Source organism: Mesoplodon densirostris, chromosome 18 (assembly GCF_025265405.1).
Source record: "Mesoplodon densirostris isolate mMesDen1 chromosome 18, mMesDen1 primary haplotype, whole genome shotgun sequence".
Taxonomy (NCBI): domain Eukaryota; kingdom Metazoa; phylum Chordata; class Mammalia; order Artiodactyla; family Ziphiidae; genus Mesoplodon; species Mesoplodon densirostris.
The window spans coordinates 36,709,704-36,729,302 of NC_082678.1; the positions used below are offsets into that span (position 1 = coordinate 36,709,704).

A 19,599-nucleotide genomic window follows, 5' to 3' on the forward strand; every position below is an offset into this window, starting at 1 on the left:
GCCCGGTCGGCGGGGTCGTGACCGCGGGCCCCGCCCCCAGCCCGGTCCAGCCCAGCCGGCGGCACCGGCGTCCTCGCCCCCTCGCCTGCCGACTCCGGGGGGCGGGGCCCACGCGGCGTCCGGCCTGCGGAGGTCACGTGGGCCACGCTGGCCAATCGGCGCGCGGCTCGGGGTCGACCCGGGCTCGCAGGGCGTTGGCCGGGTAGTTAGCTGCAGCTGGGCGAGCGCGTCGGCGGAACGGAGGTGCGGCCGGGGTCGCTGGGCCCGGGGACGGGGGGCGGGGATGGAGAGGCACCGCCCGGCGGCCCCGCGTCCGGCCCGCTCACCCCCCACGGCGCCCGATCTCCCCTGTCCCCGCAGGACTGGCCATGGAGCGCGAGGTCCAGCGGGTTCGCGCGGCGTTCGGGTCCGGCCGCTCGCGCCCCCTGACGTTCCGGCGGCGGCAGCTCGAGGCCCTGCGCGCGATGGTGCAGGAGCGCGAGAGGGACATCCTGACGGCCATCGCCGCCGACCTGAGCAAGGTGCGCCCCCGGGACCTGCGCTGCACGGCCTGCGCCTTTTCCGCGGGCAGCTGTGGCCCTTTCCCTTCCCCTGGATTTGGGTCATTCGTCCGCTTCGTGTATTGCAGGCCTCTTCCTCCGAGTCGGGTTCTTGTCTTAACTTTGCGGTTTCTTATGCAGACACAGGGTTTTGCTTGTCGTCGTTGCGCTCAGATTTCCCTCGATGATGTTAGGTGTCAGATCTGTGCACCCGCGAGTCACCCGGGGACCTTGTTACGATGCAAACGATGCTTCACTGGGTCTGGGGGGAGGGGGTCTGAGATCCCGAGTTTTTGTAAGAAGCTCCCAGGTGATGTACCAAGCTGCCCTGTTTTGGAACCACGCTTTGAGTAGCAAGGCCTTGGGAGAGTGTTTCGGGTTTAAAAATAGTCCCCTACGTTTTATAACACCGTTGTTACCATTTTGTTTTTAATTTTTATCTTCATTTTAGGGGTAACAAGGCCTTGCTCTGGCTTTGCCAGGCTCCTTCGGCCCCTTCCTCCGGAAGATTATTTTGAGGGGTAGTAACATCAGTAGTAACGACAGGAACTCTAAAACTTCCTGTGTAGCACTTTTGGTGGAGAGGGACTGTGATGTCAAGTAGTCAAGGTGGATTTAAGCAAGATACCCCAAAAAGTCTGATTCATTCACTTTACAAGCATTTCTGTGGGTGTATATATAGGACTACTAAAGAAGTACAATAAATTCCTTGCCCTTGAGGGCTTTAAGTTTGGTTGGGAAACAAAACAGGCACAGATAAAGTGGGACTATAGTTTTAAGCCAGTGTATTAAGGCTAAAATGTTAAGATATAGGGGAAAGCATAATGACTGCGGTTTGTAAAGTGTGATCAAGGCACACCATTATTAATTAGGGAAGTCTTTGTGAAAGAGTTAACATTTAAGCCTGACTTTAAATGGCTTGGATCAGTAAAGAAGGATTTAAAGGGACTGAATATATTAAGAGGGGAATTAACAAGTCCTTACTGTGGGCTTGGAGGACACACAGGAATCTGCATGGCAAACCAAGCTAGTCTGACAGGTGTGCCTGTCCTGATGCTTTTTTTTTTTTTTTTTGCATTGCCGTAAGGCTTAGTTCCCTGACCAGGGATCAAACCCGTGTCCCCTGCAGTGGAAGCACAGAGCCCTAACTACTGGACCGTCAGGGAATTCCCTGGCCCGATGCTTCTGACATTCAGGGCCAAGTGTGTCATACCCACAAAGGTTAACTGTGACCTTCTTGTAACAGAGTGAATTCAACGCATACAGTCAAGAAGTCATCACCGTGCTTGGGGAAATTGATCTCGCGCTGGAGAAGCTTCCCGAATGGGCTGCCGCTAAACCAGCTCAGAAGAACCTGCTCACCATGCTGGACGAGGCCTACGTCCAGCCAGAGCCCCTGGGAGTCGTGCTCATTATCGGAGCTTGGAACTACCCCTTTGTCCTCACCATCCAGCCTCTGATAGGAGCCATCGCTGCAGGTCTGGTGTCAGCTTCCGTCCTTATGCTGTCCTCAAGAGGCGTGTTCTCTGAAACTGGTTGTACGTTAAGGATAGTGGTTAGTTAAATGCATTTGCTGTGGTGGCTTGCCTTGGTTTACACCAGCAGTGTGTTGAGAATTCATCAACGTTATTATTACTTGTTCAGTGGGCTCCAGGGGTTTGTGGGGTGACTGCTCTTTGGAGCCCTGGAGAGTGAACCTGTGAGGGTGTAGGGGCACGCGCGAGTCCACAGGCCCAGGTGTGGGGTCAGACGTCCACGGCGTCATGTGATTTCAGTCGCCACCGCTGGCTTTGGATGAACCAGTTGATTCTGTCTGACCCCTTTCTTCATTCAAATAAGGGCTCTGGGAGTAATGCTTTCTTGGGTCTACAGCAAATGCTAAGGGACTCATTTCTCAGTTAACCTGGATCCAGACCAACAGCTTTATGTTGGCAAAGCTTGTTTGTGCAATAATCCCAGGGCAAAAGGAAAATCCAAGGGTGGCAGTGAGAGCTGTGAGAGAAGGCCAGGGGCCTGGGGGAGCCTGGCTGGGGCCTCTCGTCAAGGACCTACGTGGTGAGCACTGAGGAGTCAGCTTCTGGGAAAGAGGCGGTGGGACGAGCGCTCACGCTTGCGGTGAGGAAGGCAGGACGCAGAGCCAGAAATAACCAGAGGAGTTAACCCTTAGCCTATGCTCCCCACAGGAGCACCGTCTCGTGGATGTTAGAATCACTCAAGTACTAGACAATGTTGTCCTGCTTTTTGCTTTGTTTAGGAAATGCTGTGATTATCAAGCCTTCTGAAGTAAGTGAAAATACAGCCAAGGTCTTGGCTAAGCTCCTCCCTCAGTACTTAGACCAGGTAAGAGGGCCTTGCCCCTTCTCTGGCACGTCTGTCTGTCTGTCTGGCACATCTGTCTGTCGTGGGGAACACACTCTGCTCTTCATGCTGGCTTGCGTCATTGGTGGTCAGGCCTCCACACTCATTTTCCCTCAGCCTCCCACGTCTGGCTTAACGAGAGAAGTTAAGTTCCAAAAAAACTGTGGAATAGTTCAGCTATTGTAGTTACACAGTTTGGTCAGGCCCGTGGCTTTATCGGCACCCCTGCTATTAACAAAGCCTCTGCTCCGTTTGGCATTTCGAATTAACCTTTGATCTGACATGATTTTAGGTGTATCCTTTTAGTGAGTTATTTAATGAGGGACTGGTACCGTGCTGGGCCCTCTTCATGAGGTACAGTTACATGAGCACACATCTACATTTAAATGGGCATGTTTGTGGCCTGAAAACTACAGAAAGAAAAAGGCCCCCTGACCCAGAGTGTGAACCCTCACCCAGAGTTACAGTGCTGGCATTTAAGAGTATCGGAAGCTGGGACTTCCCTGGTGGTCCAGTGGTTAGGACTTCGCCTTCCAATGCAGGGGGTGCGGGTCCGATCCCTGGTCGGGGAGCTGGGATCCCGCGTGCCTTGCAGTCAAAAAACCAAAACAGAAAACAGAAGCAGTATTATAACAAATTCAATACAGACTTTGTAAATGGTCCACATCAAAAAAAAAAATCTTTAAAAAAAAGAGTATCGGAAGCGGTGGAGAAAAGACGATCTCTGAAGCAGAGGTCTGGTGCCCCCCGTGGAGGAGATTGTGACGCCACGTGAACTGGGGCCGTTAGCTCTGCGTGGAGGAGTCCTCGGTGCGTGCCAGGGAGACGCATCTGTGCAGCATCACACCTGTAGTCGGCCACGTTTTCTGACAGCAGTCTACAGGCCAACTCCGGCTCTTGGAGGAGCCATGCTCCCCGTGTTGGCACATCCCTGCCACAGCGGCCACGGAGCAGTGTCGTCCCAGGGCCTGGGGTACCCGGTGCAGAAGGGCGGTGAAGGCAGTCAGGCAGGGCAGATGCTTCACTGTCTCACTCTGCCCGGATGGGGGTTGTCCTTCCGGCCCTGCTTCACTCGGCTTGTTGGGGACCAACGACACAGGCTCTGTGGATTCAGGCGGAGGCAAGCTGAAGCTTGAAACACCTGTCGGGCCGTTGAGCTGTGAGTAGAGATGGAGGGGAAACACGAGGCCCACCAGCCGGCTTGTGCTTGGTGTCCCGCGGCTGCTCTTCACACCGTTACCATCCTCTCTCGTGCGAAAGCTGCAGACGGTCGCACGGTGCACGTGAGAGTTCAGTGCAAAGCCCTGTGACGTCCCCCCATCACAAGAGGAGGCTGAGGCTCGGAGGCGTCGGGCGGCCGCCAGCGGGCACATGAGCTAGAGGATGACAGGGCGCAGGTGCAGCCCGGACCTGCCCCTGGAAACGCTCCCCTGCCGGCCTTGGCACACGTTCGGGCAGCAGTTACTCGGTTCCCCCCATGGCCTGAGCCCCACGCTGAGCCGAGTGCAGAGAGGACGTCCAGGTGGACGCGCCTGGGGCCTGTCCTGTGGTCACCGACAGCGGCCACGTTCCCACAACCCTCCCCTCGCCCAGCCCCCATCTTGTGGTTTCCCGGGGCCAGTCTCCACCTTTTCCTGGTTTCACTGAATGTTACGTGTTTACGTCAGACAATAGGATTCCTTCGGTGATGCGAGCGTTTTTCTTTCTTTCTTTAAGGACCTGTACGCGGTTGTTAATGGTGGCATAGAGGAAACCACGGAGCTTCTGAAGCAGCGATTTGACCACATTCTCTATACGGGAAACACCACTGTTGGAAAAATTGTCATGGAAGCCGCCGCCAAGCATCTGACCCCAGTGACCCTTGAACTGGGAGGGAAGAGTCCATGTTACGTTGACAAAGACTGTGACCTGGACGTTGCCTGCAGGTGAGACTGGTTATCTGGGCTCCCCCGGCAGGCTGGCACGCCCTGTGTGCCTCCTTGCTGGGCACTGCCGGCGATGTCCTCACAGGGACCAGAACTCTTTCACAAACCACGCTTTGGTGCCACAGCCGGGGGAGATGAACACGAGGTTGTGACATCACATGGTTGCCCTCAGGATGAGGAAAAGCTATTTCTGTTCTCTAGATAATAGACCTGGCAAGAAGTTTTACTGTTCTGCTGATAGCTGATCCAGGAAGTAGATAATGCTAAGGATCCTGTGTGCCTAATAAAATCTTTAAATTTCCGAAGAAAGGGCATTATGCTGATCTCTTAACTGAGTTCCTTTATTTTTTTTTTTTTTTTTTTGCGGTATGCGGGCCTCTCACTGTTGTGGCCTCCCCCGTTGCGGAGCACAGGCTCCGGACGCGCAGGCTCCGGACGCGCAGGCTCAGCGGCCATGGCTCACGGGCCCAGCCGCTCCGCGGCATATGGGATCCTCCCAGACCGGGGCACGAACCCGTATCCCCTGCATCGGCAGGCGGACTCTCAACCACTTGCGCCACCAGGGAGGCCCTGAGTTCCTTTATTGATAAAACCAATAATTCTCATCTTTTAACTAAGAATAATAGCATCTTTCATCTGAGAACTAGAAGATGCAAGGTTTCGGGTTGTCTCCACTAAATCAGTTCAGCTAACAGGAAGTGCCCAAACCCACAGCTGACTGTGCTGGCATGGCGTGGCTCTCCCTCCCTTCAGACAAGGGGAGTGGGGGTGGTGCAGGGGGCGTTGGCCGGGCTCCGGGTTGGCTCCGTAAGTAGACATCTACTTGCTGGAACAGAGGACCCCGGTTCGTTGGTTTCCATCCAAGCCCGGGCACAGCGTCCCAGATCGGGGAGGGCTTCTGGTCCTGCTTGTACCTGGCATCTTGCAGCAGGACGAAGCCACAGCAGGAGCCGTAGTGTCTGTGGAACCCCTGTCCTCCCAGATGTCCTCTTGGCCCGGGTGGGAGGAGGAGGAGGGTGTCAGGAGGCTGTTTTTCTCTTTTCCTGCCGCAGGCAGTGGCTTCCCTGCGTATAAAGTACTGTTTCTCATGAACTGGCAAGAGGCTTTCCCTGCTTTGTAGAATAGTCTACTCCAATTGAAAATGCGTTCTCAGTTCTAAACGATTTAGAGATGAGTTTTCAAAACATTTTTTTTATCAAGATTACCAAATACGGGCCTCCCTGGTGGCGCAGTGGTTAAGAGTCCGCCTGCCGATGCAGGGGATACGGGTTCGTGCCCCGGTCTGGGAGGATCCCATATGCCGCGGAGCGGCTGGGCCCGTGAGCCATGGCCGCTGGGCCTGCGCTTCCGGAGCCTGTGCTCCGCAACGGGAGAGGCCACAACAGTGAGAGGCCCACATACCGCAAAAAGAAAAAAAAAAAAAAAAGATTACCAAATACGTTTATGTACTAGTAATCTTGACAGCTAGCTGAAAAACCTTCAGACAGTGCCGAAGTGTGTGACAGGTGCGTGGGGACTGAACTCTGGCTTCTCGTGCTTTTCCTAGACGCATCACCTGGGGCAAGTACATGAACTGCGGCCAGACCTGCATTGCCCCCGACTACGTGCTCTGCGAGCCGTCCCTCCAGGACCTGATCGTGCGGAAGGTGAAGGAGGCCGTGAAGGTTCGTGTTTCCCACCTCTGGGTCCACTGGTCTCACTGGGATACAGAGTGAAATCAGATGTTTGCAGGGGGCATCGTCCCCCCTCCCAAGAACATTCCAGGAGCACGTGACTGAACTAATTTCCTGGCTAATGCAAATTGCTCTGGTAGAACGTGGTAGCAGCGTGAGACTGGTGCTACACATGCTGACACTGTCTAGTTGATTTGTTGATGGCACAACTGGTTAGGTGTAGAACGGGCCTTAAAAAAAAAAGCTCAGTAGCTGTTGTGTGGTTTGGGGAGAACGTCACGAGGCCTCTGCAGTGTGGCCAAGGCCCTCTTACCGCGGCTGCGGCGATCAAGGTTATCAGTTCTTGGCTGTGCCGGTGGTTTAGAGAGGCCAGCAGTTTCGAGGAGCGTGCACTCTTGACACGGCCATCAGTCTTTGAGGGCGTTTCAATGGCCATCTCTAGCGAGGGGACGAAGGAAGGCTACACGGTGGTGTCCTGAGCTGAGCCGGAAGGAACATAAGACTGGGACTGGAAGAAAGGAAGGGATGAAGCTGTGACAGTTCAGCAGTGGGAGCCCCCTGGGTGGAGAAATTATTGAAACAACTGTTGTTCACTCGCCGGGTGCTGACCGAGCCCTGAAAGGAAGGCTCCGGAACACCCAGAGTGACGGAGGTGAGCAGCAAGGTGATGCGGACATTGGACATTAGTGGCGGGACTGCGATGGGGCCGGACAAGGAGAGTGTGAAAGGGGAGCTTGGCCCGACTCTGGGAAGACACTGGGGCTCCTGGGGACGTGCTCGGGTGAGTGTGGTGAGGAACTGGGTTTCCAGGAGGCATGTGTTCTCTCGTCACCGTGGCTCTCCACTGAGGGTCACTTGGAGCCGTTTAAGAAAAAGCCCCCAGTGCCCCGCCTCCAAAGATGGTGGCTCAGCGGGGCTGGGGTCTCCAGGTGATGCTGAGGTGCAGCCAGCGCTGAAAACCACTCCTGTGGCTCCGGCGTTAGGGCCCAAGAACATGCATTGCAACACGCTGCCCGGGAGCTTCCTACCTCCCGGGTTCGAGGCGGGTGCGGGGGGTGGACCGTGCTCCGTACCGCTGGAGAGTAGATTGAGAGCTCCTGCGGGGCTGACTGCTTGGCTGCTGAGGCTCTCTTACTCCGGTTGATTTACCAAGACTGTGTTTTGATCTTTTGAGTGGTTTCACAGTTATCTGTGACTGGTGGAAGTTCCAGTCCAGAGAAGACCTAACACGAGGAAATAGCGCAAAGCTCAGCAAACCCTTTCTGCAAAAGGGGAAGAACACACGCGGTCAGTGTTTTAGGCTTTGCAGGTCACAGGGCCTCTGCCACCACCACCCAGTTCCTTGTAGGACAGCAGCCAGAGCTGTTAGGCAAGCGCACATGTGGGAATGTTAGGCAAGCGCACCCCCAGGAGGGACCCATGCCAACCCCCGAAACCGTGGAAAATGGGAGACTTGTGTGTGTGCTTTAACTCCTGTCCTTGACCTGCCAAAGAGCTTAGTCTTACTACTGTTAAAGGATTTGGGGGCTGGGGGGTTAGATTCTGTGAGGATACAAAACCAGATTTGGGGCCATGGTGAATTTTATAATTATTAAAGAAATTAAAATATGGGTCTTTGGTGACAACTAGATACTACTGTTTTAAACAGGAATTTTATGGAGAAAATATAAAAGAATCCCCCGACTATGAAAGGATCATCAACCTTCGTCATTTTAAGAGGATACGAAGTTTGCTCGAAGGACAGAAGATAGCTTTTGGTGGGGAGACCGATGAGGCCACACGCTACATAGGTAACGGAGACTCACCTCGTCCTATAGGGAGGGGCAACTGAACAGGTTTTATTGACACTCTTTACCGACACTGAATAAACTATTAGGTATAGAGTGTTTAATAAGCTATTAAATACTGCTTTCTGGTATACTGCTTTGTTACAAGCGAGTTAAAGATGATTTTATATATGTATACGCTGAGTAACTCTATTTAGTTGTTTGTATTTACATGCGTCTTTTATCTAATTTTTTCTTCCTGGCAACCTTGAGAAGCAGAACCAGACTCTGTAATTATTTCCAGCTTTTGGCTGGGAAAACAGCCCAGAGAAGGAAATAGCTCAGCCACAATTGCACAGCTAGCCAACAGCAGTACTGTTCCAGAAAGAATGTTTTCACCTATCATGCTTGACCTCGCTATTTACTTTCTTGTTGTGTTCTTTGTTTTTTTGCCACGAGTATGTATCACTTTTGAATTTTAAACACACTTATCTAAAATAACACCTAAGATGAGAGAAGAGTCACGCATGGGGACTTCCCTGGTGGCACAGTGGTTAAGAATCCTCCTGCCCAGGGCCTCCCTGGTGGCGCAAGTGGTTGAGAGTCCGCCTGCCGATGCAGGGGATACGGGTTCGTGCCCCGGTCTGGGAGGATCCCATATGCCGCGGAGCGGCTGGGCCCGTGAGCCATGGCCGCTGAGCCTGCGCGTCCGGAGCCTGCGCGTCCGGAGCCTGTGCTCCGCAACGGGGGAGGCCACAACAGTGAGAGGCCCGCATACCGCAAAAAAAAAAAAAAAAAGAATCCTCCTGCCCATGCAGGGGACACAGGTTCGAGCCCTGTTCTGGGAAGATCCCACATGCCGCGGAGCAACTAATGCCATGTGCCACAACTACTGAGCCTGCACTCTAGAGCCCGTGAGCCACAACTACTGAGCCCATGTGCCACAACTACTGAAGCCTGCGTGCCTAGAGCCCATGCTCCCAACAAGAGAAGCCACCGCAATGAGAAGCCCGCGCACCACAACGAAGAGTAGCCCCCGCTCACTGCAACCAGAGAAAGCCGGCACGCAGCAACGAAGACCCAACGCGGCCAAAAATAAATAAATAAATAAACTTATTTAAAAAAAAAAGATCACACACAAAGTTGGCGAAAAAGCTGCTCCACAAATCTGTTTACCTGTTCCCTCTCATCATCACCAAAAACCCCAACTTTTCAAAAACAGAACTTAAGGGACTTACACAGTACGGAGAAAAGTATGCTCTCGGCCTGTTAGTTCAGCGGCTCCGTAACACCCCCAGAGCTGCGGGGGTTCGTCTTTGGGTCCTGCCGGCCCAGCATGTTGACTGCCTGCCTCTACGCCCATCCGTGGTGAGAGGGAAAGTCAGCCGTGATTAGCTCAGACTAGTTAGGAGCTTCCGCTGACCTGGTTGGGGTCACCTCGCCTAAGCGCGTGGCTCTGCAGAGGGGGATGGACACCTCTCTGGCCCAGGGAGGCCGCGGGCGGCGGATCTGAGGCAGCGGCTTCTGTACCCCAAGGCGCGCTGGAGAGAGCCGTCCTGTGCCACGCCTCCAGGACAACCTGGTCGTAACCGTGGGTGGAGGAGAGAGCACGCTTGTTCCGTCAGGCGTCTTCTCCTGGAGTCGACCCTCCAGCCCATCCGCAGGGTCTCCCCGAGCACTGCGGCTTGGGCACTTCTTGGCGTGGACGCTGGACACCCCACGAAGCTCTTCAGGATCCATGTGGTCCTCCTGTCTGTGTCCTTCCCCAGAGTGGACGGAACGCTGAGATAAGGCCTAGGGCATCCCACCATTTCATTCCATTTTCTGAACCTGACGCAGTTGTAATCAAGACCAAAGAGACCACAGGCAGGAACGCACTTCTATGAAGAAGCCGTACTGGTTTGATCCACCGAGGGGCCCTCTGTGCTCCCAGGAAGGCCTGTCCACAGAAAGACGTAGGAATGTGGTGCTGAAAAGGGTTAGACATGCATAGGATTTACTCCAGCCTGTATCTCCCCCTGGGTTTGCACAAGCATCCCCGATGCACTCGCGTGGAGATGTAATATTTGCACGGTTCACCCACGTACTTGGGACTTGTCTCAGTAGATGACACCTGGGCGGGAGTGGGGAAGGGATGGATGGGTGACCCAGTGAGCCAGACGTGAGGTGAGAGTTTGGCATTTCTGTCTTCTGCTTGAGCGTTTTCATTTTTCAGCCCCAACGATACTCACTGATGTGGATCCTGAAACCAAGGTGATGCAAGAGGAAATTTTTGGACCAATTCTTCCAATAGTGCCTGTGAAGAATGCAGATGAAGCCATACAATTCATAAATGAACGCGAAAAGCCCCTGGCTTTCTACGTGTTTTCTCATAACACTAAGGTAAACTTCCCAGCATGCAGCTTGCTCTCAGAAGCCATGCTCCTTCTCTGCTGTAAAGCAATGCTGATTATTTCGTCTGATGCCAGAGTCCCCCAGTCCTGGGTAATGAGGCCCTGGGGTTATCATTATGACCCTTCCCTTACTCCCTAGGGTCAGAGCTGAGTCTTCGGGGCGAGTGTCACAAGCCTGGTGACTCACAAACACCTGCCACGTCACTGGGAGACGTCTGAGCTCTGGCATCAGAAGCGCTTCTGCTGTTGATCCGTAGGGCGTCCTGTGGTAGAGCCCCGGCTCTCACCCACACAGCGTCTGCGGCCCACAGGGCAGTATCTCTGGCGCTGCTGAGGGAGGTGCTTGGGAAGCCTCGGACTTGGCTTTCTCCAGCCACGTGGCTTTGTGGTTGGAGTGGTGTTGCCGTCCCAGCCGGGCTGGCAGACCACACGCCACCCCAGGCCCAGCAGCCCTGCTGCCGCACTCCACGCGGCCCGTCCGTATGCACCTCTAGGTGACTGGCTGCTGCTAAGGGACAGTGGCCTCAAGGTGGGCCAGTAGGCCAGGAGCCTCTGAAGAAAGGGGAAAACTCGGAAGGGAGGGTGCAGCCAGGTGAGGTCGAGGAGTTCCCCCGGCAGGTGTTTTCTGCAGAGCCTCTGCCGGGGCCACGCAGGGAGTTTCGGGGCAGCTTCTAGAGCTGGCGATGCTGGCGGTGCTGGCGCGGTACCGATCTCTACAGACTGTCCAGGAAGACTGGATGTGCAGGGCTCAGCTAGGAATAGGTTAGTGGCACACAGCGGTCTGATGGTTGAAATGACCACAGGCAGTGGTGGATGGAGTGGAAACCGCGGTCTGCGGCCCAGGCGCGGGGCGGCGGGTCAGGCTCGGTCCCACGGTCAGCAGTGACCTTTGCTACAGAGGACTTGGTGGGTCAGCAGCCAGGGGAGGTGACATTTACCAGTCCAGTGTCATTGTGCCCATTCAGGTCCTGGGCCACCCAGCGATTTCCTTCAAAAATAGGACGCTACCTCTGAAATCTTGAATGTTTTTTACATTTCATAGAAATGAAATGATACCCGTTAATCACATGCTATCCTTTAAAGCAGAGATAAAGAAATATTAACAATTTTTAAAACCTGGAATATTGCCTGAACCATCCCTGGTAAGAAAGGCTCTGGCTGTGGTCCTGGGGGTCCAGCGCTGGGGTGTGCCCGGGTGTGTGGGCCCAACTCTTCAGGTCATCTGGGTCACGCTCGCTGCCCCCAGCCTCGCGGAGGATGTGGGTCCCAGGCCAGGGCGACTGACCCGGAGCCTCTGTTCCTTCTGGTCCTCAGCTCATCAAGCAGATGATCGACAGGACGTCCAGTGGGGGCGTCACGGGCAACGACGTCATCATGCACTTCATGCTCAGCTCCCTGCCCTTCGGAGGCGTGGGTGAGGCCCCCTCCCGGTCAATGCCCCTGCAAGCCGCTGCCTGGGGTCCACCTCTGTCCCACCCCCTGCTCTCCATCCCCAGTCTGTAATGACTGGTCTTGCGTTGCTTCACTGGTTTATGGATCTTCACCCAGATGCAGGGCATTTCTTAGGCCAAAAATCAGGTCTCAGTTGAACTGATACATGCCCTCTGTCCTTTATCGAATGAGGTAGCACATGACAGGCTCACAGCGCCAGGAGCAGACAGCAGCCAAGGGCTTGAACGTCCCTTTGCTTTTTGGGGATGAAGGGGCAAAACCAAACAAAACACTATAGAAAGTTACAAGGGAAAATGTAGTAGCCCCCGAGGCATAAACACTGTTAATATTTTGGCTTGTTGTTTAGATTTTTTTCCTTAAAATGCATGTCTCTTGATACACATCAGAGTCTCCTTGCAGCTTCAGCTGTCACCTAAGTGACGCCCCAGCGGCCCGGCCCCAGTAAGCTGCGTGCCGGGTGCCTTGTGCCACATGCTTGTCTGCCCGGCTCACGTGACTGAGCAGAGAAGTGAGCACGGTCCCGGAGCACAGGTCTGAGAGGCCTGTTACCACCCAGCCGCTTGACCCCGCTGTCCTGGCCCTGGTCACCTTCCAGGAGCCTGAGGGAGCAGTGGCTCAGGCACGTGCCACGGTGGGAACAGGCACATGCGGCTCTTGGACCTCTTGGAGTCCCGCTCGGGCCCTGCCCAGCCCCCTCTCCCTCTCAGGAGGTGGGGCTCTGGTGAGAATGAGCTTGGTCCCTGGCATCAGTGACAGCCAGCACCCTGGGAGCTGCCGGTCCCTGCCCTGCTCTCGGAGAGCGTCCTGTGCCAGGGCCCGCCGTGCGGGGGGCGCTGGGAGGACGTCCTGGAACAAGCCACGTGTGCTGGTGGAGGGGTGCAGCCGGGGCGCCGTGTGCACGGAAGGAGCGCCATCACCCACAGCAGAGCCCATCTTGTCTGTTCCTTTATTTCAGGGTCCAGTGGGATGGGAGCGTATCACGGAAAACACAGTTTCGATACTTTTTCGCATCAGCGTCCCTGTTTATTAAAAAGCCTAAAGCGAGAAGGCGCAAACAAACTCCGGTATCCTCCCAATAGCCAGTCGAAGGTGGACTGGGCAAAACTGTTCTTCCTGAAACGGCTCAACAGAGGAAAACTCGGGCTTCTGCTGCTCGCCCTCCTGGGCGTCGTGGCGGCAGTGCTCATAAAGGTGAGTCCCCGGGACTCGGGCGCCTCCAGGTGCACCTCTTGCGTCTCGGGAGCACCTCCAATCTTTCAAGCAGCTCTCTCCTAACACTAAGGTCAGGGAGCTTCAGGCTGCTGGGCCGCCCTGCTTTTCCAGGCATCCCTGGCTGCCTTTGTGCTCCGGCGGCAGGGACCGTCCAGCCCACAGGCCTCAGTCCTTAGAGGGGGCGTGTGGCGGCGTCTGGTCTGAGAGTTTACAGCCCTGTCGAGCGTGCTGCCTAAGTCCGAGCCGCCTAACCCTCTGATCCTCTTGCTGTTGGTGCTTCAGCATCAGTTTGGTTCCTGGCTGTGCAGGAACCCGGCATGCGTGGAGGTGGAGGACAGCGTGTCGGGGACGGGGCTGGTGGGGAAGCAGCTGTGCTGGGGGAAGCTGGCCTGTAGCGTTTCTGTCTGGTGACTGGCCATTCCGGGCGTGGACTTGCTAAGAGACCCTCATGACAGCCAGCATCCAAGAACAGTCCGTATCCTTGGGGCGAAGCCAGATTCAAGCATTTAGTGGAAACAGCTGTGTTCATATCTGTATTTTGTTTAAATGTTGAAAGGGGGTCGGCTCATCTTACGGTGTCACAGCTTTGGTGGAACTGGACGTACCAGTCACATCTGAGATCGTTTGGGTTTCCTCGGAAATACCAGGCTGTGCTGAGGAGAAAGGCCCTGTTGATTTTTCTGGCAGTGCACAGATTGTGCCGTCCTGTGAGCCAGGAACGCCAGAACCCAGCCCTGTCTGTTGAGAGGAGGTTGGGCTGTTTCTTTCCTTTCTGTCAAGTGGGCCAGCTTGGGGTGTGTTCTCTTCCAGTCGTTTGTTTTCCTACACTTGGAGGCTTAGGCGTTATCAGAAAAAGAATGTCTCCAGACTTTCTGGACCTTGGCCTAGAGCGTTGGAGTGTGAAAACTTAACTTGGCCACAGGTTTTCAAGGGTGAGGTCAGCTTGCTGGACTCTCAAGATTAGAGGTCGTGGCTTAGCTGGGTCTGGGTGAAGCATTCATTACTTCCAGAAAAGGATGGTCTCATGCACTCAGCTGTCCCAGAGGACGTGCCTGCTGACCCACTCATAGTCACCTTCCTTTGTTTCAGAATTTGAGAATAATCTTATAAAAAGCTCCAAGTCACTATTTTGGTTTTGAGTTGTTTCGTTTTTTTTTTTTTTTAAACTTCGACTTTAGAATTCATGTAGCAGACTTAGTGAATCAAAACATATTGTGGGGTTTAGAACTTTCTGGGTTTTTTCTTCTGCTTCTTCCTGAGGTCGGAGGTGTACTTGGGTCTCTGGTCACTATCTGCCTACCTTTTTTCCCCGAGACGTGGGTACCCAGCCTGACAGGCATCTTCCTGGTCAGGATGGAGTTTCTTAGCTTCATGGAAAATTCGGAGGTGCAGGCTGACTGTGCCTCGTATTCCCAGGAGGCCTCCCCCAGGTGCAACGCCCCGTGCCCCACAGGCTAGGGCAGGCCAGGTGGCCCGCCCAGAATTCCCAAAAGGGTTTGGCAGACAAGCCTTTCTCTGGTAGGGTCTAGAGAAGCAGCAGAGTATAAAAACGTTTATTCGGCTGGGAACAAGAAAATATGGCTTTGATCCCGGGCTCTGGGATCGACTTAATTATGGCTTCAGCCGAGGCCTCTTCTGAGCCCACAGAGCGAGGGCATGGGCACCCGGAGGTCCAGGCCGCTTCCAGCCCCACCTCTCTGCTCTCCTTACTGGGAGCCGATGGATGTGTTCGTTGTCCCGATTGTTTTGGATTCAGCGTGAGATTGCGTAAAGATTTGGGGCTTTTCTCCTCTTTGCTGCTTCTCTGCTCTTCTCTCTGTGCTTTTACCCGCTTCTTATCAAATCACCTTTTAAACAAATGACTCTGAGGCTAAATTGTCCATTTACTTGAGGAATCTACTGGTGGTAATTGCAAACATTTTTCTGAAATTGCTTTTTGCACTTAGTAGTTATTTTGTTATGTGCTTGGATGTGATTTTAGTAATTCACTTTACGAGAATTAGAATGGATTTGGAACATTTTAAAATGGGAAACTGAAAGCTGCAAAATTGTCCATCTAAAGGGAACATGTCAGAACCTCAGAGTGGGGGACTTTTCTCTGTGCATTTTACACAAAGTAAAGTTCCAATAAAGCTTAACATAAGTTATGGAAAGCATTTAGGGATTTGTAAAAGTTGAGGAAAATAAAAGGGTCAAATTGAACGATGTCATCGGGCCTTTGAAGATTAAATCCAACGTTTGAACTCTGAGGTTGTGGCCGTGCTTCTTTAAGCCTCAGTGGGTATTGATGAAATTCACTACTGCTCTGGAATTTGAGAAGCAAAATTGTTCACCAGTTTTGAGAGTTCATGTGGACAGTCAGTGTCCTCCTTAGCCAGGACGGGAAATGAGTACTTTCACGTCCTGTCTCTGCCCGTCTACTTGACATTGGACAGAGTACCACCTCCAACACCACCTGTCTTGTTGTTGTCGTTTTGGGGGGAGGGCATGACCTGTCATCTTCAGCCCAGTCACACTTTTAAGACTCCTTAGGGATCTGTGGGCCTTGTTGACATGGTCCTTAGGACAGACGGTACGTGTCAGGGTCCCGATCCCAGGCCCACGTTCCAGGGCTGGTGGGGGCATTGTAAACCAGTGGGTAACCCAGATTCCTTTTTCCTCCCCCAGGCTGGATGCTACTGAAGAGTGATCCATGCCACCTCGTCATCTTCTCTACTGAATTATTCTTCTACCAAATAGTTAATGAACCAGTAATTTTTAAATCCTACCAAAAATTGTAAGAAAATATGCAAATGCACCATCGCCAAACCTAAAAGTCATTGCCACTCACCGTTAATAAAACTCGCTGGGCTTCCCTGGTGGCGCAGTGGTTGAGAGTCCGCCTGCTGATGCAGGGGACATGGGTTCGTGCCCTGGTCCGGGAAGATCCCACATGCCACGGAGTGGCTGGGCCCGTGAAAAAAAAAAAAAACAACTCGCTGTTTCAGCCAAAGCCGAGCACTCGCCCGCCCAGTAGTGAGACACCTGGAGAACCCCCATCCCTAGAGCTCTGGGCTGGGGGAGGGGAGAGCATGCTGGGTGAACCTGAGTTCGCAGAACCTGCTCAGCGACCCTGCTGCTCACGGGACATGGGACACCCTGCCCCTACCGCAGGCATCACCCTGTGGCCTTCCAGAGCCCAGCCCCGCCCAGGTTTCCAGGCCTCAGTCCAGAGAGGTGAGGTGAGGTCTCCCAGCCCCCTTGGGGCTCGAGGCACCTAGAACTGGGGTGGGGGGGTCCCTGTCCCTCGTCTATTGGGACTTGAAGGCCTGACCTCCGGGAGTCGGCCCTCCTCTCTCATCCACTGTCGGTCCTGTCTCGTGCTTGGTTTGTGATGGTCCGTGTGGCCATACACACATGGTTTTGTGACTGATGTCACTCAGAACATCTTGTAAATCCTAGGGCTTCCCGGAAGACAGCTGCCAATTTCACGCAAGTATCGGCTGTCATCCATAGGGTGCAGGAGTTGTAGAGTTCTGCGTCTTACAAAACCAACCTGGCATTTTTTACTGCTGTCCTGAAAGTACTCATAACAATACTTATCCTCGCATAATAGGCCCTTCAAGTTGCAAGTTAATGGCTCTTCAAGGACAAATCTATGTTTCTTATTTCTGTAGCACAAGGCAAGTAAATTTCCCTTTTTTAAACTTGAGAGAGATGCCTTTCTGAATAGATTGCGTCCACAGAACTTAACGTGGGGACCATTTCCTGTCCTGGACAGGAGGCCTTGGGCATTCACGGCTCTGCAGCCCTGAGAGCCTTGGGGGCTGGTGAGGGGGCGTCTGGAGGAGGACCCTGAGCCACAGCAGCTGCCCCGCCAAAGGGGATGGAAGATGCAGGGAGACGACCCCCCGAGCGCAGCCAGGACACTGCCTGGGGCACTTCAGCCAGATGGAAAGTCTGAAGGAGAGCCCTCAGGGCTGCACCCTGCCCGCCTCCAAGCTTAAGAAGACTCGGCCGCTCAGTGAGAGAGTGTAACTCACTCTAGGAATGTGTGATCCACCACTGAGTGAATTGCTCCGTTAGGCTGTCTGCAGTACATTACATCTACATCACAGGACAAGGTGGCGAGAATCAATCACTAGGCTAGTTTAGGAAACAGCTGCTTAAACCACTATCAGAATAATCAATCATAAAATAGCTCAGACAGAATTTCAATACGGAATTTTCATTTGGTATATTGTACGTTACACATCTTTTTATATACAGCAGGTTCTTATTAGTCATGCATTTTACACACATCAGTGTACACATGTCAATCCCAGCCTCCCAGTTCATCACACCACCACCACCACCACCACCCACCACTTTCCCCCCTTGGTGTCCATACGTTTGTTCCCTACATCTGTGTCCCTATCTCTGCCTTGCAAACCGGTTCATCTGTACCATTTTTCTAGATTCCACATATATGCGTTAATATACAACATTTGTCTTTCTCTTTCTGACTTCACTCTGTATGACAGTCTCTAGGTCCATCCACGTCTCTACAAATGACCCAATCTTGTTCCTTTTTATGGCTGAGTAATATTCCATCGTATATATATGTACCATGTCTTCTTTATCCATTGATACGTCAGTGGGCATTTAGGTTGCTTCCATGACCTGGCTATAGTAAATAGTGCTACAATGATCATTGGGGTGCATGTGTCTTTTTGAATTATGGTTTTCTCAGGGCATATGCCCAGGAGTGGGATTGCTGGGTCATATGGTAATTCTATTTTTAGTTTTTTAAGGAACCTCCATATTGTTCTCCATTGTGGCTGTATCAATTTACATTCCCACCAACAGTGCAAGAGGGTTCCGTTTTCTCCACACTCTCTCCAGCATTGACTGTAGATTTTTTTTGACGATGGCCATTCTGACCGGTGTGAGGTGATACCTCATTGTAGTTTTGATTTGCATTTTTCTAATAATTAGTGATGTTGAGCCTCTTGTCCATCTGTATGTCTTCTTTGGAGAAATGTCTATTTAGGTCTTCTGCCCATTTTTTGATTGGGTTGTTTGGTTTTTTTTAAGATTGAGTTGCATGAGCTGTTTATGTATTTTGGAGATTAATCCTTTGTCCGCTGATTTGTTTGCAAATATTAAACATTCTAATTAAGCAGAATTATTGACTTGTCTACTAGTATATTCTGCTTCAGAATAAATACATTATATTTGGTAAAATTGGCATGAATTGTAATAATGTTCTTAGTTTTCGGATATCCCATTGGAGACAATTCTTTGACCACAAGTTTTCTCCAACTATAAATCCATTTTTTTGCCTTTATCTATCAAAGGTGGTGTTGGTCAGCTTTCTTTAACTGATTTTTTCTCATTTTAAGTTCTCAGCCAAGAAGATTTTTCTCAAGTTTTACTCTGTCATTTGTGGGTTGTTTTTTGAAATAATCTATAGAGTAGATAGGGGTTTTTCCCCCAACTATATCCTCCTTCCCCACCTGCTGACCCAAAACAAGTATTTCTGTAAGCATGTTCACGAGACACCAATCCCATAAGGTTTTACACAAAAACTGGCCCCACTGCCGACCCTGCCTAGAAGGGGTTTGTAAAGCACACCAGCATCTTAAAGATCCCAGGCCTACAGAACCTTTGAAGTGCCAGTGTGTGTTGTTTCCCAAACTTACTTGAGCATGGAGTCATTTTTCCTCAATACCTCTCAACCTTAGGACACATGACGTGACTTTTCTGTGCTCTGTACCTGGTCATTGTGTTTGGGTGCAGAAGCTGTCTTCGTGTCACAGATGAGGATGCAGGCTTCTGCCTTCCTGTGGGCGGAGGGCCTGCAGGAGGATCCATAGCGTGTTGACTCTTCAGAACCAGGGTTTGCACTCTGCATCCTTTTTTCCTATTGACCTTGATCAATAAATCTGTTTGTCTGTGGGTGTGTTTATAGCTACTGATGCTGAAGGGACTGATGATGACAGAGGCCAGGCTGCCCAGTGCGGCCTGGAGCCCAGAAATGGTCACTAGTCCCAGGCCTCAAAAGCATCCTAGAATTTGGATCAGCATCAGATTCCACCCTGAGGCCACATGGCCTAACGATCTGGGCTTCGCTGCCCTTGTTTATATCTTATTGCTACTGTATGAAAGGTGTTTCTCAAGGTCTGTGATACGTGAAAATGCTGATGCCACGAGAGGACTGAAGGAAAAGTGACCAGCCCAGCCCTGGTCGGGGCCTCATGGCACCTGGATCTGCGGAGGGTACATGGGCAGGATGCAGATGGGGGTCTCTGCACGGGGCC

General features: G+C 52.6%; 1 protein-coding gene across 1 annotated transcript; it reads left to right on the top strand.

Annotated features, from left to right (window-relative positions):
• The first annotated feature begins 169 nt into the window (after positions 1-169).
• On the top strand, positions 170-17,009 carry ALDH3A2 (aldehyde dehydrogenase 3 family member A2). Its single transcript, XM_060080706.1, has 11 exons — positions 170-243; positions 361-521; positions 1,786-2,017; positions 2,794-2,879; positions 4,614-4,822; positions 6,369-6,486; positions 8,144-8,285; positions 10,477-10,643; positions 11,969-12,068; positions 13,062-13,297; positions 15,986-17,009. The coding sequence occupies exons 2-11, from the start codon at positions 369-371 to the stop codon at positions 15,998-16,000; spliced, it is 1,458 nt and encodes a 485-aa protein (XP_059936689.1). The 5' UTR covers positions 170-243; positions 361-368; the 3' UTR covers positions 16,001-17,009.
• The last annotated feature ends 2,590 nt before the right edge of the window (positions 17,010-19,599 follow it).